Consider the following 24,434-nt stretch of genomic DNA (forward strand, 5'->3'; position numbering starts at 1 on the left):
AATATTTTCGAATACAGGCAGGCTGGAGGTACATTATTAGACAGTTGAACATCATATGTAGTTAATATTTAATAAGTCTTTGCTCGTATTGTAAGTGTATGTGTGTGTTTGACGGAGTAAATGAGTGAGCGGGGCATTCATAAAGAGTCCCCTCTCTCACCCTCCGCGGCTCTTCCCGATTGTTTCTGGACGGAGGCACTGAGCCGCTCCGCATTCCCTCTGTCAGCCCGTCCTCGCTTTGCTGCCTACTCTGCCTACTGAGGGATATTTGTGATTGGCTCCTGCCCTGCTCCTTTCTCTCCCCCTCTGGTGGTTGTATATAAATCTGGCCGGGACTCAGCCAGCGGGTGAGGTTGGGGTTGGTGGCTCGTACCTCAGCGACGCACACGAGATCCGAGAGCGGACGAGAAGAGATCGCTACGCTGCAGGAACTGTCCACTCTGTCGTGGTGCTGAACTCCACAACATCTCTTTCCCTTCGCACTGGCTCTACTTTACTATATTTTTTGGAAAGGATTTACACCGTCTGTTTTGGCTGACCATTGGCCCAAACTTCTCCCGTGGACGTCCCTCTCTGTCCACGCCGGAAATTGCACCATACCGGTCGTGGATTTGACCGGCTGAGCTCCAGGTTATCACTTTGTTAAGAAGTATTGCTTTGATCCACTCACTTCTACTCCTGTTTGGATTATTTTTTCTGGATGTTTTGCGTTTTTCCACACAGGTAAGAATAAAATGAGCCCTTCGGGGTGTTTGTTTGTGTGTTTTATTAGCACTAATTGTTAAGCCCCATCAGGTCAGAGCGCCCTCCATACGAAGCCTCCTGCACTGTCTGACTCGCTATCAGATACAGAGCTTAACCCTCATCATCGCTGAGGCGCTGGGACTCTTCCAATAATCCAGCAGGCCATTCTCTTCGCCTGAGAAAATAGTATATCTCCCGATCTGCCGCTTCGTGCTTTTATCATTTCAATTTACCCGGCGCTAGGTCCGGGAGCCTCTAACCAGCTGATATGAGACTATCTGAAGTTGGGATCAGAGTTGATGTTGTTCAGTAAGGCGAGGGGCTCGAACTGAGGCACAGTCACTTCACAATACCAACATAATCAATGTTGATGAAGATGATTGGAGGCACACCAGGTTGCCCACTGCTTTTAATTCATCCGCTTGGTACTTAGTGGGTTATTTTTTCCCCCCCTTTGGCACGCTAATCCTAGAGTGACACCGTTAGCGGGGGAGGGATTATACTTTTGTTTTTCATCCTCAGATTAGTGCCCGACTCATTTGGCTTCATATCACCAGCTCCAACGCAGGAGATGGTCATTAAATATGTTGTCCGGTGCTTTGATATATACATTTTAGGTCATTTATTGTATACCTTTGCAGCGGTGTAGCAGCTGGAGTTAAAGCTGCCATAAAACAAGATTAAGTTCTGCTATTGATAGGACTTAGATCTACAGTTTAGGCCTCCTACAAGAGGTGTTCATTATAGTCTAAGAGCTATTTCTAGAAATAAATAGCTTGTTCAGTCTCGTATTTGAGACTGAATAAGCCATAAATTACAAAATAAGTCAATCTAAATCAGTATTTACTGAAATAAAAATGGTGCACTTGAGAAAAACGTCATTTTAAACAATTCCTTATGCTTTTGTTTAGCTCTCAACTCCCAGAGCAATCCTGTTTTATGATAAAAAGTCTGTACGGTAGTGCTTTGATGATGTGCAGTACAGTTAGCACTAATTGTTAGGCCCATCCGGTCAAGCTTTTACATTTTTTTTCGATTTGGATAGATGAATCTCCATCAAGCTTGCAGGAACATTACAGTGTCTTCAAACAATATTTACACCACTTGATCCTTTCTGTGTTGCTACATTTGCTATCTTCCATGGATTTGATGTTTTTATGTGATAGACCAACACAAAGTACTTCAAATTGTGAAATAGAAGGCAACGATGCAGGGTTTTCAATATGTTTTTCTTATATCTGAAAGGTGTGACATGCACATCTAGTTAATTACCTGTATTCTGATATCCTTAAATAAAATTGAGTGCAAGTGATGGCATTCACAAGTCACCTAATTAGTAAATAGCATCCACCTATGGGTAATTTAATCTCAGTATAAATGCAACATGTTCTGTGAAGGTTTCAGTGGGTTGTTTGACAACATTGGTAAACAAACATCATGAAGTCCAATGAACATAACAGGCACTTCAGGGATAGAGGTAGGTAAAAAAAAAACAAAAAACATTTAAAGCTTAAACATCTCACAGATCACTGTTCAATCCATCATCCAAAACTGGAAAGAGTATATCACAACTGCAAACCTATTAAGAATAATCAGACAGGTTGGAGCTCAAGAGAGAGAGAGATTCTGTCAACAGGACAACTATTAGTAGTGGATTCCTCAAACCTGACTTCTATGGAAGATGGCAGGAAGGAATTCTAAAAAAGCTGGGAAAACATCTGAAATAAGGTGCTCTGGTCAGATGAGATAAAAATAAGGGTGTTTGGCCTATATGTACATCACTCTGAACACACAATCCTTTCTGTAGAAAATGGTGGTAGCATTTTCATTCTATGTTGATGCTTTCCTTCAAAGGGAAGCTGATGAAAGATGGATGATGCTAAATATCAGACAATCCTGAAAGAAAACCTGTTACATACGGCAAAGACTTAAGGCTAGGGCAGATGTTCATTTTCCAGCAGGACAACGGAAGAGCCGGAGCTAAAATTGAATTTATTTACATTAGGGCTGACCAACATCAGTCATCAAGGGCCAGTGTTCTGCCTGGTTGAGATATGTTCTGGCTCTAACATAACTAATTCAGAAGGCCTAATGAGCTCCTCAGCAAATAATCAAGTTCTATGTTACTGACTGATTCATTTGATTTAGTTGTGCCAAACCATAGAAACATCTAAACATGTAGGATAGCAGCCCTTGATGACTGACTTTGGACAGCATACGTTTTAATTAGGTTATAGAATGGCCAAATCAATGTCCAGGAGTAAACTGAGAATTTGTAGCAAGATTTGAGAATTGTTGTTCACAGATGCTCACTGTCCAAACTGACTGAGTTTAAGCCATTTTGCAAAGAAGAACGGACAAAGGCTTCAATCTCTAGATGTGCAAAGGTGATGGAGTTGTTCCCTAAAAATTTTAATTGAAGCCAAAATTGGCTCTGCAAAGTATTGACTTGAGGGGGCTAAATATAAATACACACCACACAATTCAGATAAAATAAAAAATAAAAAAAACAATGAAACAATGCACAGATTTTCTTTTGTTTCATAATTATGCACTTTCTGTTTTGGTCTGTCACATAAAAATCCAACATAAAGTAATTTGAAAAAAATAGGGGTCTGAATACTTTTGAAAGGCACTGTAATTTTAAATTAAACCCTTTGTTTAATGTCAGTATTTTGTTTCGTAGAAATGGATATTTGCTGGGTCAGTTTATTCATTTACAATAACATGTATATGGTTAAACTTCAAGGAAAATACCAGGAAAAAGGCTACATGTCTCAATAAATACTTCAAATACTTCCAAAGGCTTCTTTTACACTTTTGACATTCTCTGCAATTCTTACAGTAAACAGACGCAGACAATCTGTTAGCTAAATGAAACAGTAATAAAAATTCTCGTGGAGATTATTTGCAGGCTTTAGAAAGCATCGAACTCGAACATTCAACCATCTGCGGGGCGCCACATTCCAATCTCTTTATCCCAGCAACACATTCACTTTATCTGTCAAAGCTTTCTGAAACGAATAGATATAATCTATTTCCCCTGGTGGATAGATGGATATGCAGTTTCAATTTTTGTCACAGTCGGGGTTTGAGGCGGACCAAAGTGCAGACAAGAGCTGGGCAGCAGCATGTTGTAAGAGTCTTCAAGTTTTATTCCAAAGATTTACGAAAACAAAGCAAAGCACTGCAGGTACAAACAATAAGTCGAAGTTCAAAAACTTACAAAAGTAGACTCTGCAGGAAACATGGTAATACTTGAACCATAGTCGAGGGTATTGAGCGGGAGGAACCAGCGAAGACCAAAGAGAACCAGAGAGCTCCTAAGCAGAGGGGAGTGCGGTATGAACCAATGAGACGCAAAGGCAGGAAATCAGAGGAGAATAGACAACAGGTGCGAACCAGGCTGCAGAGAACTGAGGGTGTATGGATAGTTGCTAAGGAGACCTAACTAGGACACCAAGGGGACATGAGAGGAGCTGGACTAAGACATAATCTAAAAGGACCTGACTACAAAACCAAAACTATAAGTAAGCACTGCATAACAAAACTCAGGGAAACAGAACTTAATAAAACTAAGGACAGAGATAGATAACAGAAACATAGGAACCTAAAATAGACATTATCGAAAGTAAACAGAGAACTAGAGAAAATAGAAGAACACCACAACCCAATAATTAACAAAGAACCCATAAAGAAACCCTGACCTTAAATAAACAAAACCTAAACCACAGAAAGGGAACCAGGACGAGGAGGAACAGAGAAAATAAACTAGTAAACAAGAAGAACACAAAGTGAACAAGTACCAAAACATAAATAAACACAGGGATACTAAATGGGAAACTAAACTAGAAAATACAAGGAAGACAAGGGAACTAGAATAACAAATATAATAATCATAATCATAATCATAAGAAAACCATAACAAGTAATAGAAAAGCAACCACTAAAGGAACTTGGAGTAAGGGGAGAGAAAACAACAAACACTACAAGACAGTGGAAGGAAATAAACAACCAAGACTAAAAAAACCCAAACTAGATGAAAAAGTAAACAAACACAAAGACCAAAATGTCACACCCAGACAATTTTTAAGACTGTGCTCGCTAATTGAATCTCAACTTAAAGGAAACAAGTGATCTATCATTGATATAAGTTAAGTATTATACATATTACACCAGGGTTTTTGAGGTAACTTACAAAACATGTGTATTTTACTAACTGCTGTTTTGTAGAAGAAAACTGAGCAAGACTAATGGTTACTTCTGTAATCATTATGGGCATGTTTTCCTCTAAAATAACACTTACAGTAATCTACAAATCCAGGAGGACTATTACAAAGCCAAACAGCAGTATTCAGAAAATTTCCACTGGGAAAACATTTTCTAAAAAGCACAAGAACCAGAAAAAAAGTCTTTCCTCTGTCTTTTTTATCCAATAAAGCCATTTAATAACAGGTAGGGAATAGGTGCTGCCAGCCGTGCAGGTACAGAGTTAATGGAGTTGCTCTGCTTTTCATTACAATGCCTTCCATTCGATCATAACGGGGAAGGAAAGAGTTTGGAGTCAATAATTCTTTTCACCAAAAGAAAAAAAAAAAGAAAAGCTGGGAAACTGATCAAAGCATTTCAAAGATTTGAGTGGAAACTCTAAGTAAGGGTGTAGGTGCCCCATGTTCATTGCTGTTAATGTGGTGCACTGAAGCTGGTTCAGGAAGTGTTGAGAATTGGGCTCTGGGATGTCTTTATCGGCACAGTTTGAGAGGTTTAAAAAGGATGTTTTCTTGGAGTGTTGGTTTTTGGCTTTTTGTGCTAACGTCAGATGCAACCAAAAATACTGTAGCTCAAAGTCAACCCAGGTCCAAGAGGGTTATCTGTCTCACATCTAAAATTTGTCTCATGAAGTTACTGCGCTATCTATAGCACTAATACACACTGAAATAACTTGGAGACAGTAATTGTTACCCTGCTGGCTTCTTTTTATTTTCTGAAAGATGCTCTAGAGAATATCCGTACTGACATACAATAAATGTGAACCTAGCTGTCTGGCTGTGACAGTGAAACTGCTTTATATGCTTTATCAATACTTTAAGTAAAAAACAAAAATTTTTCAAATGGACGCATTTCAAAGTTAGTTTTTGCAAAGTTTCTGAGCCATAGAAAACCCAAATGCAGTCTCACTGGCACATTGCAGGTAAGTAAGAAATCAATGATTATTTTGGTAATAAAGAAAAGATCTAAGGTTCATAACAGCACACAACAAACCACATTAGTAAACAGCAACCTCATGTAAAGCAAAGATGGCAAGCATGGCAACCATGATGGGCTACGTGACAGTAAACGCATCAGCTTCAGAGCTTCCCATTGGTCTGAAACTAAAAGGTTTTGTCTTTTTAAATGTGTCTGGAATGAATTTATCATCTGTGGTTACACATCAAACATAATTTCACTCATTAAACCTGGATCTCTCCTAGTAGTGGAGGTGTTTTTCTGTTATTAGAAGGCCTGTTCTTGTTGGGGTTCACTGGGGGTGGGAGACTCATGGGGCTGGGATCAGAGCTCGTTGGGGGGTCAGGACTGCTCCGTCCTGGGGCGGCTCCGGTTGCCGGGTTGCTTTGGGCCATGTGGACCCCTCTTTTGTACATAGCCCCTTCTCCGGAGGTGGATGGGGGTTGTTGGGGACTGGGTTCGGGGCGGGGGCCGGGGTCACCCGGGTCAGGGCAGTACCGGCACTGTCTGCCTGCCTCTGCCCCAGGAGGGAAAGGGACCACCTCCTGGGTCCGGGGGCTGGTTGCCCCTAGGGGGTACTGGCGCCTGGACCTGGGAGTATAGAATATGCATGAGGAGTGTGAGTGAGTGTATGACGTCCATTGTTGTTTATCCTTACGTCGGGTGTGAGTGATTTTATGTGTATGCATGAGAGTGGGAGTGGGTGATTGTGACTGTGTGTCCCTGTTTTTTTTTTTTTTTTTTGCGACAGGTTGGGTCTTGGACTGCTCCCTCTCCTGGATCAGCTTCCTCCCTGCCACACCGCCTGCCAGTGGTTGGAGTCTCTGCCCGCTGGTATACTTGTGGTTCTCGGTGTCTGGGGCTGGGTGCTTTGGTGTGTGCTGGCTCACTCCCGGTGGCTGCTTGCCGGGGCCTGGCCCCCTGGGCTCTGTCGGGCTTCTGCTTGGGGGTGGTGTGTCCTGGGGTCTTGGGCCTCTGGGTCCATGGCTGGATCTGCTCGGGCGTGGACGGCTGCCGGCGGGGCCTGTGGGCTCGTCGCTGCGGCTCCCTGGGGCTTCTGCACTGTCACTGCTGGGTGGTTCCTCTGGGACTCTCCACTGCTCTTCTCTGGGGGGGTTGTGGTAGTCCCAGCGGTGGTTCTCCTGGGGTTCCTGTGCTTTGGGGGGCCTTTAGATGTCTGTGGCTCGGATCTCCTCAGTGTCCGTCAAGGGACCATGGGGCAGGCCTGTGGGTCCTCACACTCGCTATTGCATATTTTTGTGGAGAAACCTTGTATACAAAAGCGCGTCCACACTCATACTCACAGGTGTTAAGCTTCAGGTGTTGACAGATACACAGATGTTCTATATTGGGCTGCACCTCTCACTAAGTACATTTTATATTCAGAATTACCGTGTACTATTTTGTTAAAAAAAAAAAACAGCTGCAGGTGTATAAGCAAGCAGGGTGTAATCTTGTATTCTCTTCATCCTTCTTTCTCTCCTCCACTCTTTCCTCCTTTTCTCCCCTTTTTCCGCCCATCTCTCTCTTTTTTGAGCTTCTTTTTTCCTTTTAATTTCAGTCTCCGTGTCCGTAACAATTGAAATATTCCCAAAGAAGTTTATAATAAAGTTTATTTGATAAATATCAAGCAGAGCTTTAAAGCATTAGCTGTAATGCTCCGCTTGTGAAAGTAAATCTGTTGGGCAATTTCTTGGCACTCAGACAACAATTCTGAGCGATACTCTGCCGGACAGGACACGGTAAAAAAAAGAAAAAAAAAGAAGTAGTTTAATATGCCATCCAAACATATTAAACTAATAACTTTATTTCTGAGTTTACATAACATGCCATATAAAGCATTCTGAGTAAATCTGTAGCCCTCGGCATCTTTTCACAACCTTAGATCACCATATTTCAGCGACTAGACTCTCAAAACCAAGTCTTGTCTTATCTGCATGTCAGAATTCATTTTTGGACAGTTTTGGTGTTTGTTTTAACAACTTACTGACCTAGCAGCCTCAAAGTATGTAGTTCAAGTATCATCAAGACGTTTTTATTGCTGTGGTTGTTTTTTTTTCTGTGCAGCTTATTGTTTTGTGATTTTATTTAAGTGTTTGCAGATTCATTGCGGAATTTTGAATTTTGGCTCTCCAAACATATTTACAGATCAGTGTTCTTATAAAGACATAGGTGTGGTTTCATCTTATTCCAGGCAGAAAAATAAGCACAATTCTAAACATATCTAACTGTCCACATAGTTAACAAAAAATAATTTCACATTCAACTTCTTGTGTTCTTTCACAATTACGCTACAGTATTAAGTTCTTATAATACTTCTTTTATTGGTTTTCTTCCTTGGTGTTTTTTCAGTAAAGTAAATCCTTAATGTCACCTCTCTTAGCTTTCTTAGCTTTTAGTAATCAACTCACTGTCTTTACACAGTTGAACATAAATTTATAAGTAAAGATTTTTCTAGCAGAAAAACATGTAATGATGCCAGATATAATTTTTAAAAACAGAAGTTCAAATACTTTCAGTACATATTTTGACAACTTTGTTGTTTGTTTTCTGTTTCATCTCTTACTCCATCCCACTTCAACAGTGACACTTTCTTTCTTCTTCATTTCCCCCCCTCACTTGCCAAGCTATGCTTTACTTTCTGCCATCTCCCATCTGTGTCTCCATGTCTGTCTTTGCTGTTTCCTTCCTCAGTTTGAGGGATCTTTGTTGTGCAATAAACCCCAAAAACTTTGAGCTATGTTATTGCAGTGGTTTGTTTGATGTTGTGAAAACATCCTTCCCCTGTGCTACACAGAGCACTTTTCTTTCAAATAATTTCAATGATTCCTCAAAATATGCAAACATAAACAAAAAAAATCATACTTTTTATTACCTTTTTTCTATTGACTTGTAATGATGTTAAAGAATGTCTACTCTGTATGTAGTGAGAATCAAACTGGCAATTATTTTCTGCATCAGATTTGTTTTTGTTGCTGAAAGAATTAATATGGAGCATAGAGTACAAACAGTTGTAGATTTGTGAAGCATAACCATCTTTTTTCCATGTCTTGATAGACCTCCAAGTTGATTATTAAATTGGGACTGTCATAGTCCATTCCAGAATGAGAGTTTTGTGGCTTCTTTTAACATTCAAGGCTGGGTGAAATACTGAAGTGAAAGAGCTTGTTCGCAGATGGTCTAACAATAATGGAAGTAGCACAAACCTTAGGGGTGGGGAGGGCTGGCTGAGGTCTCTGTTCTAATCCTGTGGAGGACACTGATGGTAAATAGGGGTTGAAGCATTGCAAAATGTTTTAGAGCTCAGGGCTGGGCAGAAACCTTTAAAGTAAGATGTAATCAAATTCAAGGACTGGCCCATGAAACAGGATGGAAAAACTACTACTTGCTACATATGTTAATTTACTAAACCTTTAATTAAACTGACTATAACACAATGTCATAGCAAACTTCATAATAATACACTCACTGCTCACTTTATAAAGTAAAACTGTTCCATTGGTCGTTTGCAGAAATAGCAAATTAACCAATCATCAATGCATCAGAATATGAAAGAAAGGGGATTTACAGAAAAAGTACAATATTTTTTGTCACTCATTTCAGAAAGTGAAACTCATATATAATATAGATTCATTACACACAGTGAACAATTTTAAGACTTTATCTCTTGTAATTTTGACGATTGTGGCTTACAGATATTGAAAATTCCATATTCAATGTCTCCAAAAATTTTAATATTGCAAAACGTTAAATATTGGAAACTCATGGTGTCACACCCTAAGCAGCTAATTAACTCAAAATACTTGCAAAGGTTTCCTGAGCCTCTAAATAGTCATGCTGTGTGAGTAGGCTACGCCATCATGAAGAAGACAGCTGACTTGACAGATGTCATAAAGAAGGTAAGCCACAAAAGGGCACTGCTAAAGATGCTGGTTTTATCCAAGCATATTCATAGAAAGTTCAGTGGAAAGACAAAATGTGCCAGGAAAAGGTGCAGCAGCAACAGGGATAACTGCAGCCTTGAGAGGATTGTGAAGCAAAGTCTATTTAGGAATGTGGGAGAGCTTCACAAGGAGTGAACTAGGGGTGGAGTCAGTGCATCAACAGACACTACGCACAGGCGGATCCTATCCTGAGATATCAGAAGGGTCTTATCTGGGCAAAGGAGAAAAAGACTGTTGCTCAGTGGTCTAAAGTCCTATTTTCTGATGAAAGTACAGTTTTGCATTCGTTTGGGAATCAAGGTCCCAGAGTCTGGAGGAAGAGCGGAGAAGCAAAGAAATGCTGTGTGAAGTTCCTACAATCCGTGGTGATTTGGGTGCTATGTCATCTGCTGATGTTGGTCCACAGTGAACGCAACATCTATCGGGAAATTCTGGAGTACTTTATGCTATCTTCTGCTGACAAGCTTTGTGGAGATGCTGATTTCATTTCCTGCAGGACACTGCCAAAACTAACAAAAGCTGGTTTAATGACCATGGTGTTGCAGTGCTTGTTCATGCAAACATTCATGCAAAATAGGCTCAACCAAATATTAAATACATAGAAATGAACATGCTTTTCAGCCTGACATTTTTCTTTAAAATATTCTTTATTATTGATATTATGTGATATTCAAACTGTCTGATACACAGAATTTTGAGTTTTATTATCTGTAAGCCATATAAATCTAAATTTTAAAATAAAGGCTTGAAATATTTCACTGAGTAGGGACTAGTGGAAAAGGGACATTAGTTCCAAGTAAGCATAATTTACATACTCCAACCCACCTGAGTATTGTTTTTGATCATGTCCACCACTCTAAACCAGAGTACACCCATCTTCTAAAGGCTATTTCCAACAGGATAAGCAATACTAATAATCTCTGTCTGGCCTCTTGAACATGACAATAAGTTCACTGTATTTCACTGGCATCCAGAGTCTGTAGACCGCAATTCAATAGAGAACCTATCAGACATGGTGGAACAGGAGGTTTGCATCATGGATGTGCAGCCAATGAATCTATAGCAACTGTGTGATGCTATATTGTCAATATGGACCAAAGTTTCTTGGGAATCCATGCTATGTAGAATTAAGGCAGGGCCAGTGGCAAATCGCATCTAACCTGGTGCTAGTAAGGGCTACCTAATAACGTAAATGGTGATGGTGCATTCCAGAAAAGTATACATCTTTACTCAAAGTCTGTAGTTTTGATCCAGACAGAGACTAAATGTACATCCTTCAATCAAACGAGGTGTGAACATTTTGACAGGTGGGCGGGACATCCTAGGGCGGGACTTCCGGTGGTGGGCCTTTCTGTGACGTAACCGGATATCATCATTAATCGGATATTGTCATTAGCCAGATGTTGTCATTAACCGGATGTTGTCATTAGCCGGATGATGTCATGACAAGGAAGCGAATCTTTCTAATTGTATGTTTTTAGATGTTTTTTACATCTAAAAACAAAACATGTAGTTTATCCACTTTAAAGGTACACTCAGGTTAATGCAAGCACGTCACATGAAATTCTGATAAAAAGAGAACCTGACAGAATTGTAAATTCATTTTGTTTTAACACAGGGGTTATTTAGATGTTTTTACATCTAAAAAACAAGGAAGACAAAAAGTAGATACAGAACCTTTCTTCCTCTGCTCAAAATGTTTGAGTAATCTAATCTGCACCAGTAACTTGTAGAGATAATCTAAAAAACAGAGAAATAAATGAACTGAAAAAAAAAAAAAAGTTAAAAAGTACCCAGACATGTCACTGTTTGTTGAATTAAGGCATCCACAGCTGTTTCTTGCGTATTGTCTCAGACAGTCTTCACACCAACTGTAGTCAAAGTAATTAAGAGGAATGTGCTCCTTCCGTGCCCAAAGTGTCGACCATTGTCTCAGACAATCCACATCCACTCTTTATTGAACAGGTGATCAGACCTCAGACACGTCACTGTTTGTTGAATTAAGGAGTTGTCTCGGGAGCTGTGTGTATATTCTTTAATGCGAAAAGAAAAAACAAAAACCAGAGAGCAAAGTGTACCAGAGTCAAATTCCTTGTTTGTACATACGAACTTGGCAATAAAGCTGATTCTGATTCTGATTAAGGGAGTAGGAGAGAGGATTTGTCAGCTTAATTGTCAAATAACAAATATTTGAAATAAATGCATTTTTTCCTGCCTTTGTCTGAGCATCTTTCCGTCAGTCATTCTCCCTTGATTTCATTTCATATTTTTTGCCCATTATTGCTAACAGTGGTCATTCTCTGTAATGCTGGCAGACTATCTAAAATATGTCTTGCTTACAGATAAGCGCTTCTCTCTAAACCTCCCAGGAAAAAAAAAAAGGACATTTAAAAATTGCTGTCATTTCCTTTCCTCAAGGCACCTGAGCAAGTCTTTTGTACTTGTTGTAATAGGGAGCCGGGGTTTCATTAACATAACTTTTAAATATCTTTGCCGTGAATTGGGGATGGGTTTGGTTCCTCACTGATCACTTTAGAGACACCTGCGAAATTTCTTTCAATCCAATTCAATTTAAAGTAAACACAGGATTAAGCCACAGTTTAGCACAGTCAATATGACATGACTAGTGAATGCATGATGGGGTAATAAAACACCTGGTTCTCTTTTTACTTCTTCACAAAACTTCCACTACTATTATAAACTTTACTCTTTATCATCAGCCTCATATTAAATTATTCAAGATTTGATATCGTTCGTCGTCTTCCGCTTATCCAGGACCGGGTCGCGGGGGCAGCAGACTCAGCAGAGACGCCCAGACGTCCCTCTCTCCAGACAACTCCTCCAGCTCCTCCAGGGGGAGCCCAAGGCGTTCCCAGGCCAGCCGAGAGACATAGTCCCTCCAGCGTGTCCTGGGCCGTCCCCTGGGCCTCCTCCCGGTGGGACGTGCCTGGAACACCTCCCGAGGAAGGCGTCCAGGAGGCATCCGGTATAGATGCCTGAGCCACCTCAACTGGCTCCTCTCAATGTGGAGGAGCAGCGGCTCTACTCCGAGCTCCTCCCGGATGGCCGAGCTCCTCACCCTATCTCTAAGGGAGTGCCCGGCCACCCTACGGAGGAAGCTCATTTCAGCCGCTTGTATCCGTGATCTCGTTCTTTCGGTCATGACCCAAAGTTCATGGCCATAGGTGAGGGTAGGAACGTAGACCGACCAGTAAATTGAGAGCTTTGCTTTTCGGCTCAGCTCTCTCTTCACCACAATGGACCGGCACAGCGCCCCCATTACTGTGGCAGCTGCACCGATCCGTCTGTCGATCTCCCGCTCCATTCTTCCCTCACTCGTGAACAAGACCCCGAGATACTTAAACTCCTCCACTTGAGGCAGGAACTCCCCTCCAACCTGAAGAGGACAAGCCACCCTTTTCCGGTCGAGTACCATGGCCTCGGACTTGGAGGAGCTGATCCTCATCCCAGCCGCTTCACACTCTGCTGCGAACCGCCACAGCGCATGCTGTAGGTCTTGGCAAGAGGGGGCCAGCAGGACCACGTCATCCGCAAAAAGAAGAGACGAAATCCACTGGTCCCCAAACCAGACCCCCTCCGGCCCTTGGCTGCGTCTAGAAATCCTGTCCATAAAAGTTATGAACAGGACCGGCAACAAAGGGCAGCCCTGCCGGAGTCCAACATGCACTGGGAACAGGTCCGACTTAGTGCCGGCAATGCGGACCAAACTCCTGCTCCGCTCGTACAGGGACCGGATGGCCCCTAATAAAGGGCCCCCGATTCCATACTCCTGGAGCACCCCCCACAGGGCATCACGAGGGACACAGTCGAATGCCTTCTCCAGGTCCACAAAACACATGTGAACCGGTTGGGCAAACTCCCATGAACCCTCGAGCACCCTGTAGAGGGTATAGAGCTGGTCCAGTGTTCCACGGCTGGGACGAAAACCACACTGTTCCTCCTGAAGCCGAGGTTCGACTATCGGTCGGACTCTCCTCTCCAATACCCTGGCGTAGGCCTTACCAGGGAGGCTGAGGAGTGTGATCCCCCTGTAGTTGGAACACACCCTCCAGTCCCCTTTCTTATGAAGGGGGACCACCACCCCAGTCTGCCAGTCCAGAGGCACTGTCCCCGACCGCCACGCAATGTTGAAGAGGCGTGTCAACCATGACAGCCCTACAACATCCAGAGACTTGAGGTATTCAGGGCGGATCTCATCCACCCCCGAAGCCTTGCCACCGCGGAGCTTTTTAACCGCCTCGGTGACTTCAGCCTGGGTGATGAAAGAGTCCAACCCCAAGTCCCCAGTCTCTGTTTCCACCACGGAATGTGTGATGGCAGGATTGAGGAGATCCTCGAAGTACTCCTTCCACCGCCCGATAATGTCCTCAGTCGATGTCAGCAGTCTCCCGCCCCCACTATAAACAGTGTTGGCGAAGCACTGCTTCCCCCTCCTGAGGCGCCGGACAGTTTGCCAGAATCGCTTCGAGGCCAACCGATAGTCCTTCTCCATGGCCTCACCGAACTCCTCCCAGGCCCGAGTTTTTGCCTTTGCCACAGCCCGGGCCGCAGCACGCTTGGCCTCACGGTACCCGTCAGCCGCCTCAGGAGTCCCACAAGCCAACCACAGCTGATAGGACTCCTTCAGCTTGACAGCATCCTTTACTGCCGGTGTCCACCACCGGGTTCTGGGATTGCCGCCGCGACAGGCACCGCAGACCTTACGGCCGCAGCTACGGGCAGCAGCATCGACAATAGATGCGGAGAACATGGTCCACTCGGACTCTATGTCTCCAACATCCCCCGGGATCTGGTCGAAGCTCTCCCGGAGGTGGGAGTTGAATACATCCCTGGCCGAGGGCTCCGCCAGGCGTTCCCAGCAGACCCTCACTATGCGCTTGGGCCTGCCAAGTCTGTCCGGCTTTCTCCTCCTCCAGCGGATCCAACTCACCACCAGGTGGTGATCAGTGGACAGCTCAGCCCCTCTCTTCACCCGAGTGTCCAAAACATGCGGCCGAAGGTCTGATGATACGACAACAAAGTCGATCATTGACCTCCTGCCTAGGGTGTCCTGGTGCCAAGTGCACTGATGGACACCCTTATGTTTGAACATGGTGTTCGTTATGGACAATCCGTGACTAGCACAGAATTCCAATAACAAAACACCACTCGGATTCAGATCGGGGAGGCTCACGCCTCTCCAGGTGTCACTGTCGTTCCCCACATGGGCGTTGATGTCCCCCAGCAGAATAATGGAGTCCCCAGGAGGGGCACTATCCAGCACCCCCGACAGGGACGCCAAGAAGGCCGGGTACTCTGCACTACCACTCGGCCCGTAGGCTGAAATGATAGTCAGAGACCTCTCCCCAACCCGAAGGTGCAGGGATACGACCCTCTCATACACTGGGGTAAACCCCAACACGAGACGGCTGAGCTGGGGGGCAACAAGCAAACCCACCGCACGCCGCCTCTCCCCGTGGGCCACTCCAGAGTAGAAGAGAGTCCAACCCCTCTCAAGGAGATGGGTTCCAGAGCCCACGCTGTGCGTGGAGGTGAGCCTGACTATTTCTAGTCGATATCTCTCGACTTCCCGCACAAGCTCAGGCTCCTTCCCCCCCAGCGAGGTGACATTCCACATCCCTAGAGACAGCCTAAGCATCCGGGGATCGGGCCGCTGAGGTCTCCACCTTTGTCCGCCACCCAATCCTCTTTGCACCGGTCCCTCACGGTTCCCCCTGCAGGTGGTGGGCCCACTGGGGGATGGCCTCGCGTCTCTCGTTCGGGCTTGGCCCGGCCGGGTCCCGTGAGGAGCAACCCGGCCACCAGGCGCTCTCCGACGAGTACCGACCCCAGGCCTGGCTCCAGGGTGGGACCCCGGCTCCGCCGTACCAGGCAACGTCACGTGCCTCGATATTTTGTGCTTCATGAGGGATTCTTGAACCACTCTTTGTCTGACCCATCACCTAGAGCCTGTTTGCCATGGGAGACCCTACCAGGGGCATTTAGGCCCCAGACAACATAGCCTCTAGGATCATTTGAGCCCTCAAACCCCTCCACCACGTTAAGGTGGCGGTTCAAGGAGGGTAATAATACCTTTCTATATGTGTTAAAATGTGGTGCATTGACAAAGTTACGTTCCACATCTACAGCTATAAAGATTCTCAAAGCATTTGTTATGGCTTTGGTATGGTTTGGTTTGGTATGGTATGGTCTGAATTGTTAGCAAAGGACTACTTGAATGCCACAAGCAGCTGGATTTGTACTTAAGTTTGTTTTTATCTTTATACCAGTTACATTCAGTCGAGTTATACCAGTTCAAGGGGGAAATTAAGTTCAACATAGAGCCAGCTACTCACCTTATCTTTGTTCAACAATGCTGGTCTCAACTTTAATTAAACCACCTTTCTTTCTACAATATTGTGTATGGCTGAAAAACAATCAATCAACAAACCGCAGACTAATGATTGTGGGAGGTCCTCGAGTTCTGGTTTGTATGTATTATTCATGCTCTTTGGTTTTGCTTCATGCGTTTAGGTTTTAAAGTTGTATAAGAGAGTTCCACACTCTTCTTTTGCTTATTACATCTAATGACCAAAAACGGAAGGCAAAACAAGAAAAAAACAAAAACAAACAAAAAGTACACAGCTTTACAACTGTTACAACTCCAGGTACAATTATATTTGAGTATTTAGGTTCTAATACTTTGTAACACTTTGCATTTACAGGTCCTTCTCAAAAAATTAGCATATTGTGATAAAGTTCATTATTTTCCATAATGTCATGATGAAAATTTAACATTCATATATTTTAGATTCATTGCACACTAACTGAAATATTTCAGGTCTTTTATTGTCTTAATACGGATGATTTTGGCATACAGCTCATGAAAACCCAAAATTCCTATCTCACAAAATTAGCATATCATTAAAAGGGTCTCTAAACGAGCTATGAACCTAATCATCTGAATCAACGAGTTAACTCTAAACACCTGCAAAAGATTCCTGAGGCCTTTAAAACTCCCAGCCTGGTTCATTACTCAAAACCCCAATCATGGGTAAGACTGCTGACCTGACTGCTGTCCAGAAGGCCACTATTGACACCCTCAAGCAAGCAAGAAGGTAAGACACAGAAAGAAATTTCTGAACGAATAGGCTGTTCCCAGAGTGCTGTATCAAGGCACCTCAGTGGGAAGTCTGTGGGAAGGAAAAAGTGTGGCAGAAAACGCTGCACAATGAGAAGAGGTGACCGGACCCTGAGGAAGATTGTGGAGAAGGGCCGATTCCAGACCTTGGGGGACCTGCGGAACCAGCGGACTGAGTCTGGAGTAGAAACATCCAGAGCCACCGTGCACAGGCGTGTGCAGGAAATGGGCTACAGGTGCCGCATTCCCCAGTCCTGGGCTGCAGAGAAGCAGCACTGGACTGTTGCTCAGTGTTCCAAAGTACTTTTTTCAGATGAAAGCAAATTCTGCATGTCATTCGGAAATCAAGGTGCCAGAGTCTGGAGGAAGACTGGGGAGAAGGAAATGCCAAAATGCCAGAAGTCCAGTGTCAAGTACCCACAGTCAGTGATGGTCTGGGGTGCCGTGTCAGCTGCTGGTGTTGGTCCACTGTGTTTTATCAAGGGCAAGGTCAATGCAGCTAGCTATCAGGAGATTTTGGAGCACTTCGTGCTTCCATCTGCTGAAAAGCTTTATGGAGATGAAGATTTCATTTTTCAGCACGACCTGGCACTTGCTCACAGTGCCAAAACCACTGGTAAATGGTTTACTGACCATGGTACCACTGTGCTCAAATGACCTGCCAACTCTCCTGACCTGAACCCCGTAAAGAATATGTGGGATATTGTGAAGAGAACATTGAGAGACTCAAGACCCAACACTCTGGATGAGCTTAAGGCCGCTATCGAAGCATCCTGGGCCTCCATAAGACCTCAGCAGTGCCACAGGCTGATTGCCTCCATGCCACGCCGCATTGAAGCAGTAATTTCTGCAAAAGGATTCCCGACCAAGTATTGAGTGCATAACTGTACATGATTATTTGAAGGTTGACGTTTTTTGTATTAAAAACACTTTTCTTTTATTGGTCGGATGAAATATGCTAATTTTGTGAGATAGGAATTTTGGGTTTTCATGAGCTGTATGCCAAAATCATCCATATTAAGACAATAAAAGACCTGAAATATTTCAGTTAGTGTGCAATGAATCTAAAATATATGAATGTTAAATTTTCATCATTACATTATAGAAAATAATGAACTTTATCACAATATGCTAATTTTTTGAGAAGGACCTGTACATGCCTATTCCTCTCATTTTCACAACGATACTGTTATCTGTTTACAAAGATTTAAACATGCTTGATTCGCTGTCAGAATTCATACTTGAAATTAGAAAAAAAAAAAAAATGGAACTTATATTAAACTAATCTATTAACCTTATAGAGCTGACAGGAAAGTCGCAAATATTACCGAACTTCAGGAGAGTTGAATGTAGCGGTGTCAACACGCAGTCTGCTGCTTGTAAAACGTGTTTAGTCGTAATTATGTACACCAGTGATTAAGGCACACTTGTGAGGCAGATTCTGGATTGAATCAGCCCTGAATCTCTTCATTCGTCAAACGAAAGTACCATCACATGTCAAGTCTCATCTGACCAACAAAATTGCTCGCATGTGCACTAAAGATTTAAGAGCCTTTGCCACAGTAGAGGGGAAAGGCTTTATAAAGGGAAGATATTAAATAAATACGTTGTGAAATAGAAAAAATGTAATGTACCATTAAATGTGCCACTGAATAATTAAGTATAATTTTAAAGATGACATGACATAATTAGTGGTACACTTAATATTTAATGATAATTTTATTGTTTTAATTTTGTCCAGTTTGACCCTCCATTCTTGTTGCCTGTATAGGAGGTCATGTCAGAATTTGACTCAGGTGTGCTGGAGCAGATGCACATCTAAAACTTGGAGGGAAGGGGTCCCTGAGGACCAGGGCTGTTAACCATCGAGGTACAGATTCTAAATTGTGAAGGTAATGCCTTTTTGCACTTTTGTTCACCAAGTACAGTTCTCTTGCTAGTTGCATTTTTCTTTCATTTCAGCAACTTGAAACATAAAAGTAATGTCATTGTTCAAATGAAATCACTTAATAAATGAGTAAAAAACAACTATGTACATTTTGTTTATTCAACTAAGATAGACACGGTCTGTTTCCTTGTTTGATATTTTATTTCTTGATTATTATTCTTTTTACTTTAACTGGCCTTTACTACAGCTAAAAACAGGGACCTAACTGGTCTTTCAAAGAAATTGCCAAAAGACTAAATGAAGAAAACAAAAATGGGAGTGGCACAGGAGTGGGAGTCAATTTACCAGGAGTGGGACGGGACAGGATTTTTTGTTTTGTTTTATGCTGGCCTGGATTGGGATGGTACAAGGCATTTTTCTGTGGGAGCGGGATGGGACAGGAGAGAAAATCCACTCCCGTGTCACCCTCTAGTCCTCACTAAAAGTTAGAAAGTGAAGCACATCACCCCAGTTCTAATGTCATTACATTGGCTCCCCATATATCAAAGAATAGACTTTAAAATACTTCTGTTATTCAGTAAATCAATAAATAAATTTCAGTCCATTCATTTTTTTATCAATCATATTATCATTAATTTTTTATTTTTTATGTTTTTTATCATCTTATTGTTTTAATTATTTTTATTCTCTTTAATTATTTGAATCAGTTGTATCTCAATAGATTGAATCAGTAGATGATGTCTTTTCTCCTGGAGGAAAAATGCAAAATTAGTCTGTAGAGATTGAATAACAGAAAAAGCAAGAGATGCCAAATAAAATAATTATTAAATGAAATATCAAATCTTGAATAATTTAATATGAGGCTGATGATAAAGAGTAAAGTTTATAATAGTAGTGGAAGTTTTGTGAAGAAGTAAAAAGAGAACCAGGTGTTTATTACCCCATCATGCATTCACTAGTCATGTCATATTGACTGTGCTAAACTGTGGCTTAATCCTGTGTTTACTTTAAATTGAATTGGATTGAAAGAAATTTCGCAGGTGTCTCTAAAGTGATCAGTGAGGAACCAAACCCATCCCCAATTCACGGCAAAGATATTTAAAAGTTATGTTAATGAAACCCCGGCTCCCTATTACAACAAGTACAAAAGACTTGCTCAGGTGCCTTGAGGAAAGGAAATGACAGCAATTTTTAAATGTCCTTTTTTTCTTTCCTGGGAGGTTTAGAGAGAAGCGCTTATCTGTAAGCAAGACATATTTTAGATAGTCTGCCAGCATTACAGAGAATGACCACTGTTAGCAATAATGGGCAAAAAATATGAAATGAAATCAAGGGAGAATGACTGACGGAAAGATGCTCAGACAAAGGTAGGAAAAAATGCATTTATTTCAAATATTTGTTATTTGACAGTTAAGCTGACAAATCCTCTCTCCTACTCCCTTAATCAGAATCAGAATCAGCTTTATTGCCAAGTTCGTATGTACAAACAAGGAATTTGACTCCGGTACACTTTGCTCTCTGGTTTTTGTTTTTTCTTTTCGCATTAAAGAATATACACACAGCTCCCGAGACAACTCCTTAATTCAACAAACAGTGACGTGTCTGAGGTCTGATCACCTGTTCAATAAAGAGTGGATGTGGATTGTCTGAGACAATGGTCGACACTTTGGGCAGGGAAGGAGCACATTCCTCTTAATTACTTTGACTACAGTTGGTGTGAAGACTGTCTGAGACAATACGCAAGAAACAGCTGTGGATGCCTTAATTCAACAAACAGTGACATTTCAGTTCATTTATTTCTCTGTTTTTTAGATCATTTCTACAAGTTACTGGTGCAGATTAGATTACTCAAACATTTTGAGCAGAGGCAGAAAGGTTCTGTATCTACGTTTTGTCTTCCTTGTTTTTTAGATGTAAAAACATCTAAATAACCCCTGTGTTAAAACAAAATGAATTTACAATTCTGTCAGGTTCTCTTTTTATCAGAATTTCATGTGACGTGCCTGCATTAACCTGAGTGACCTTTTAAAGTGGATAAACTACATTTTTTGTTTTTAGATGTAAAAAACATCTAAAAACATACAATTAGAAAGATTCGCTTCCTTGTAATGACAACATCCGGCTAATGACAACATCCGGCTAATGACAACATCCAATTAATGATGATATCCGGTTACGTCACAGGAAGGCCCACCACCGGAAGTCCTGCCCTAGGATTTCCCGCCCACCGGAAGTGCCGCCCACCTGTCAAAATTTTCATACCTCGTTTGATTGAAGGATGTACATTTAGTCTCTCCAGACCTTTAGTTAATTGTTAAGGCAAGTGACACACATGTATTAGCATGGATTAAATAATGATTGATTATTATTAATAGGAGTTATTCTGTTTTAGATTTGATATCAACATTAAATAATTCCTGACAATAATATTTTATTAAATATCAGTTGGACCATCTGACAATGTTGCCATTCACATATATATCTGGAAACCATCATCTGATGTAATGGTCTATTTTAAAAATAAATAGTAATTTCATGCTGCTATAAAAAAGAAAATAGAAACATTTATCAAAGTATGATTACATTCCTTTTAGTAGCACCATAAGCTAGATGTATGCATACGTTTGGTTTCCTGATTACTTTGAGTTTAGGCATTAAATGTAAAGCATGTCTCAGTGACACTTCTGCCAGAGAGTTTGTTTGTTACTGAGTTAACAATCTGTTACTCAGCTTGTTGCTCAGTTGGGGATATCGCAGTGTTGACATTACAGAATAAGTAAGACCTGAACTTGTTTTGGTGCTGTGAAACCATTCTAGAGTTTGTTATTTGTGTGTATTGAACAATGACAATAAATGAGAAGACTCTTCAGTCTTTTCATTTTTTGATGCATCGTTAAGCTGTAGTTCAAAGGCAGGCCACAGAGTTATGCATGGCTTCCTTTGTCAACTCATGGCTCAGCTCATCTCTGTACCTGCCTTGTCGGCTGACAACTCAGCCAATTCTTCTCTAGGTGTCTAATTGGAAGATTACCAACAGGACACACAATGTAGGCTGTTTTATCGTGTCAGCCTTTCCTACATACTATGCAAGTCTCTTTGCCACTCAGCTCTTTCTTTTCATCATGTATGTGACTAAATCAATGACATGCTTGTCACTGATGTTGCCCCTGTTTTGCTCCCTGGGATCCGTGCCACTGATTTTCCTGCCTTAGGCTTTTCACGCAAGCACATGAAAAAGCAGGGAGGTCCCAGAAGAGCACAATGCCATAACTAACGTCTGCTGTAAAATAAAGGGAAAAGAAAATACAGTTTTTCTTGTTTAAACAGTGTTCCTTTTTTAAATTAATTTAGTCTAAATATTTTTTCTGAAAATCTAGGGTTAGGTTGCATCATTTAGTGTGTAAAAACATACAACTTGTTTAAATTACTAAATAAGTAATCTAAAATTAAACTACAAATGTTAAATAGATCAATGCAGTGGATGAATATAAACTCTAATAGATACAATCTAAAAAATAACATAATTTAAAGTAATACAACACAGAGGTTTATGTATAAAGTTAATAAGTACTTATACTTGAAAGTAGTAGTATTCTGCTAGTATGCTGGTTTTGGAAATTCAAGATGAGTCCCTTTTTTCCAGTTGTGAACAAAAGAAGAATAATTTAAAGAGAATACATAAAATGGCAAATGGATTAAACTTATATAGTGCGTTTCCAGTCATACCAACTACTCAAAGCGCTTGACACTACAGCCACTTCACCCAATCACACTCACAAACATGCACACATTTATACACCAATAACCAGAACAGTAGGCAACTTGAGATTAAGTACCTTGCTCAGGGGCACATAAACATGTGGCAGGAAGAAACTGGAATTAAACCTACAACTTTCGGATTGTAAGACAACTACTCATCCCACTGAGCCACAGTTGCCTCAAGGATGCCAAGCAAATCCTTTCCTACCAATCAATCTGCCATTTCCTCCTAACATATTTACTGTTTTCCACATCTACCCACCATAGCAGAAATTCCTGTCTCTCTTTGTTGGCCATTTTTGTAGGTCTTTGAGATAAATATTAATGAAAACAAACAAACCTTTCTATCTCACTTGCTCTTGTTTTGACTGAGGAAGTACAATTTATGAATATTTCTAGCACCATAATTAAAAATAGACATTTTCATATTTTAAAATTGCATGTTTTTTTTTTGTAAATAACTGGCAAAAGAATTGTTTTCCTGTCTATAATACACTGAATAACAATAATACAATAACTCTCCCAGTCCACTCATCAGTAGTTCAAATCCCTCCCTGTGGATCAAAATGAACTCATAGTGATTATGTTATTTCCCCTGCTGAGTGCTCTGGGTGTCATCTGCTAGACCACAAAATGTATGAAGTGTCCTAATGTTGGATGTTCAAGTTGGATATACAATTTATGGCACTGGTCATATGCTCATCTGTGATCTGAGGACTTCTGATGGTTGTTAGCAGTGAAACATCAGGGGGCAGGTGTCAGGGTGGTCTGGCCCTGCTTCACAAATTAATAGCATCCCAGGTTGCAATTCATCGTTCACTAGTGCTGCTGCCAAGTGTGTTGGCATTGCTCTGGGCAGTCATTCACCTCCTGCTGATTATGTAATGATTGTTAACAATGTGAGAGCCGCTAGCCTCTGCCAGGCTTCGTTCAGCAGCGTTGCACCGACAGCCTCTAACTACTGACACTGGAAATGGTAGATAAATTAAAAGCCTATAAAAGAGAAGTCAAGGTCTGTCCTGTCGTGCCTCTGCCTCTTAGAGACATCTGTTATTCTAAACGACTGCAATGTTGACCATGCAATGCCATACCGTACTCAAAGCTATGGCACACTAAATGTATGTTATTTGTGTGGAGATTTGCATCTTGGTCCTCCTCTACATTGTTAATATTATATGTTTAGGTTGTATTTGAAGGTACACAGCTGGAGCTTATAGAGCACAGTGGGCTGTTTAGGATTCTCAGATATTGTGCCAAATTAGACAGAAACCTTGCCCATGACAAAAGATATATTAGAATTCTTTCATTTTCTCCCTGGCTGGATTTTTTCAGCGCAGTGATGAATAATGCACACACACTCTAAGGATGAATTAGTTCAGATTTTCATGCAGTACAAACTGGTAACTAGGGAGTGGGCACATGCAGTGATCTATCTAGTATTTGTTAAAAGGCTGCCTTGGTGGAGGTCATCCACTTTGGTCGCGCCTTTTGACATGCGCAGTTGAACAAACGTCGCAGCTCTGACGTCACCAAGAGTGTAAAAACCCACAGGAGATGAAGTTTCGTGGCCATTTCCCACGTGTTTTAATTTGCTGCACAAGCGCTGCTGAATCATGCGTGGTTAATGTTTTGTCCGGCTGATCCCAAATCAGCCAGGAGTTAGAAGTTGGACTTTTAAAAGTTTTTCATTCAAAGCCACTGCGGTCTGGGCCTCGCTTCTTTGTTCCAGTTT

The 24,434-nt window shown here is 41.7% G+C and overlaps 1 protein-coding gene across 2 annotated transcripts in view; it reads left to right on the forward strand.

The window, feature by feature from the left end:
* The first annotated feature begins 206 nt into the window (after positions 1–206).
* fstl5 (follistatin-like 5) overlaps positions 207–24,434 on the forward strand; it is a 286,679-nt gene continuing 262,451 nt past the window's right edge. The window contains exon 1 of one of the 2 annotated variants that reach the window (XM_047353775.1): positions 207–723. In XM_047353775.1, the coding sequence (XP_047209731.1) occupies positions 701–723 (23 nt within the window). In that variant the 5' untranslated portion in view covers positions 207–700. The remainder of the gene's footprint in view (positions 724–24,434) is intronic. The other variant, XM_047353776.1, reaches the window with a different exon arrangement.

This window comes from Girardinichthys multiradiatus, chromosome 23, assembly GCF_021462225.1.
Source record: "Girardinichthys multiradiatus isolate DD_20200921_A chromosome 23, DD_fGirMul_XY1, whole genome shotgun sequence".
NCBI classification, from domain to species: Eukaryota; Metazoa; Chordata; class Actinopteri; order Cyprinodontiformes; family Goodeidae; genus Girardinichthys; species Girardinichthys multiradiatus.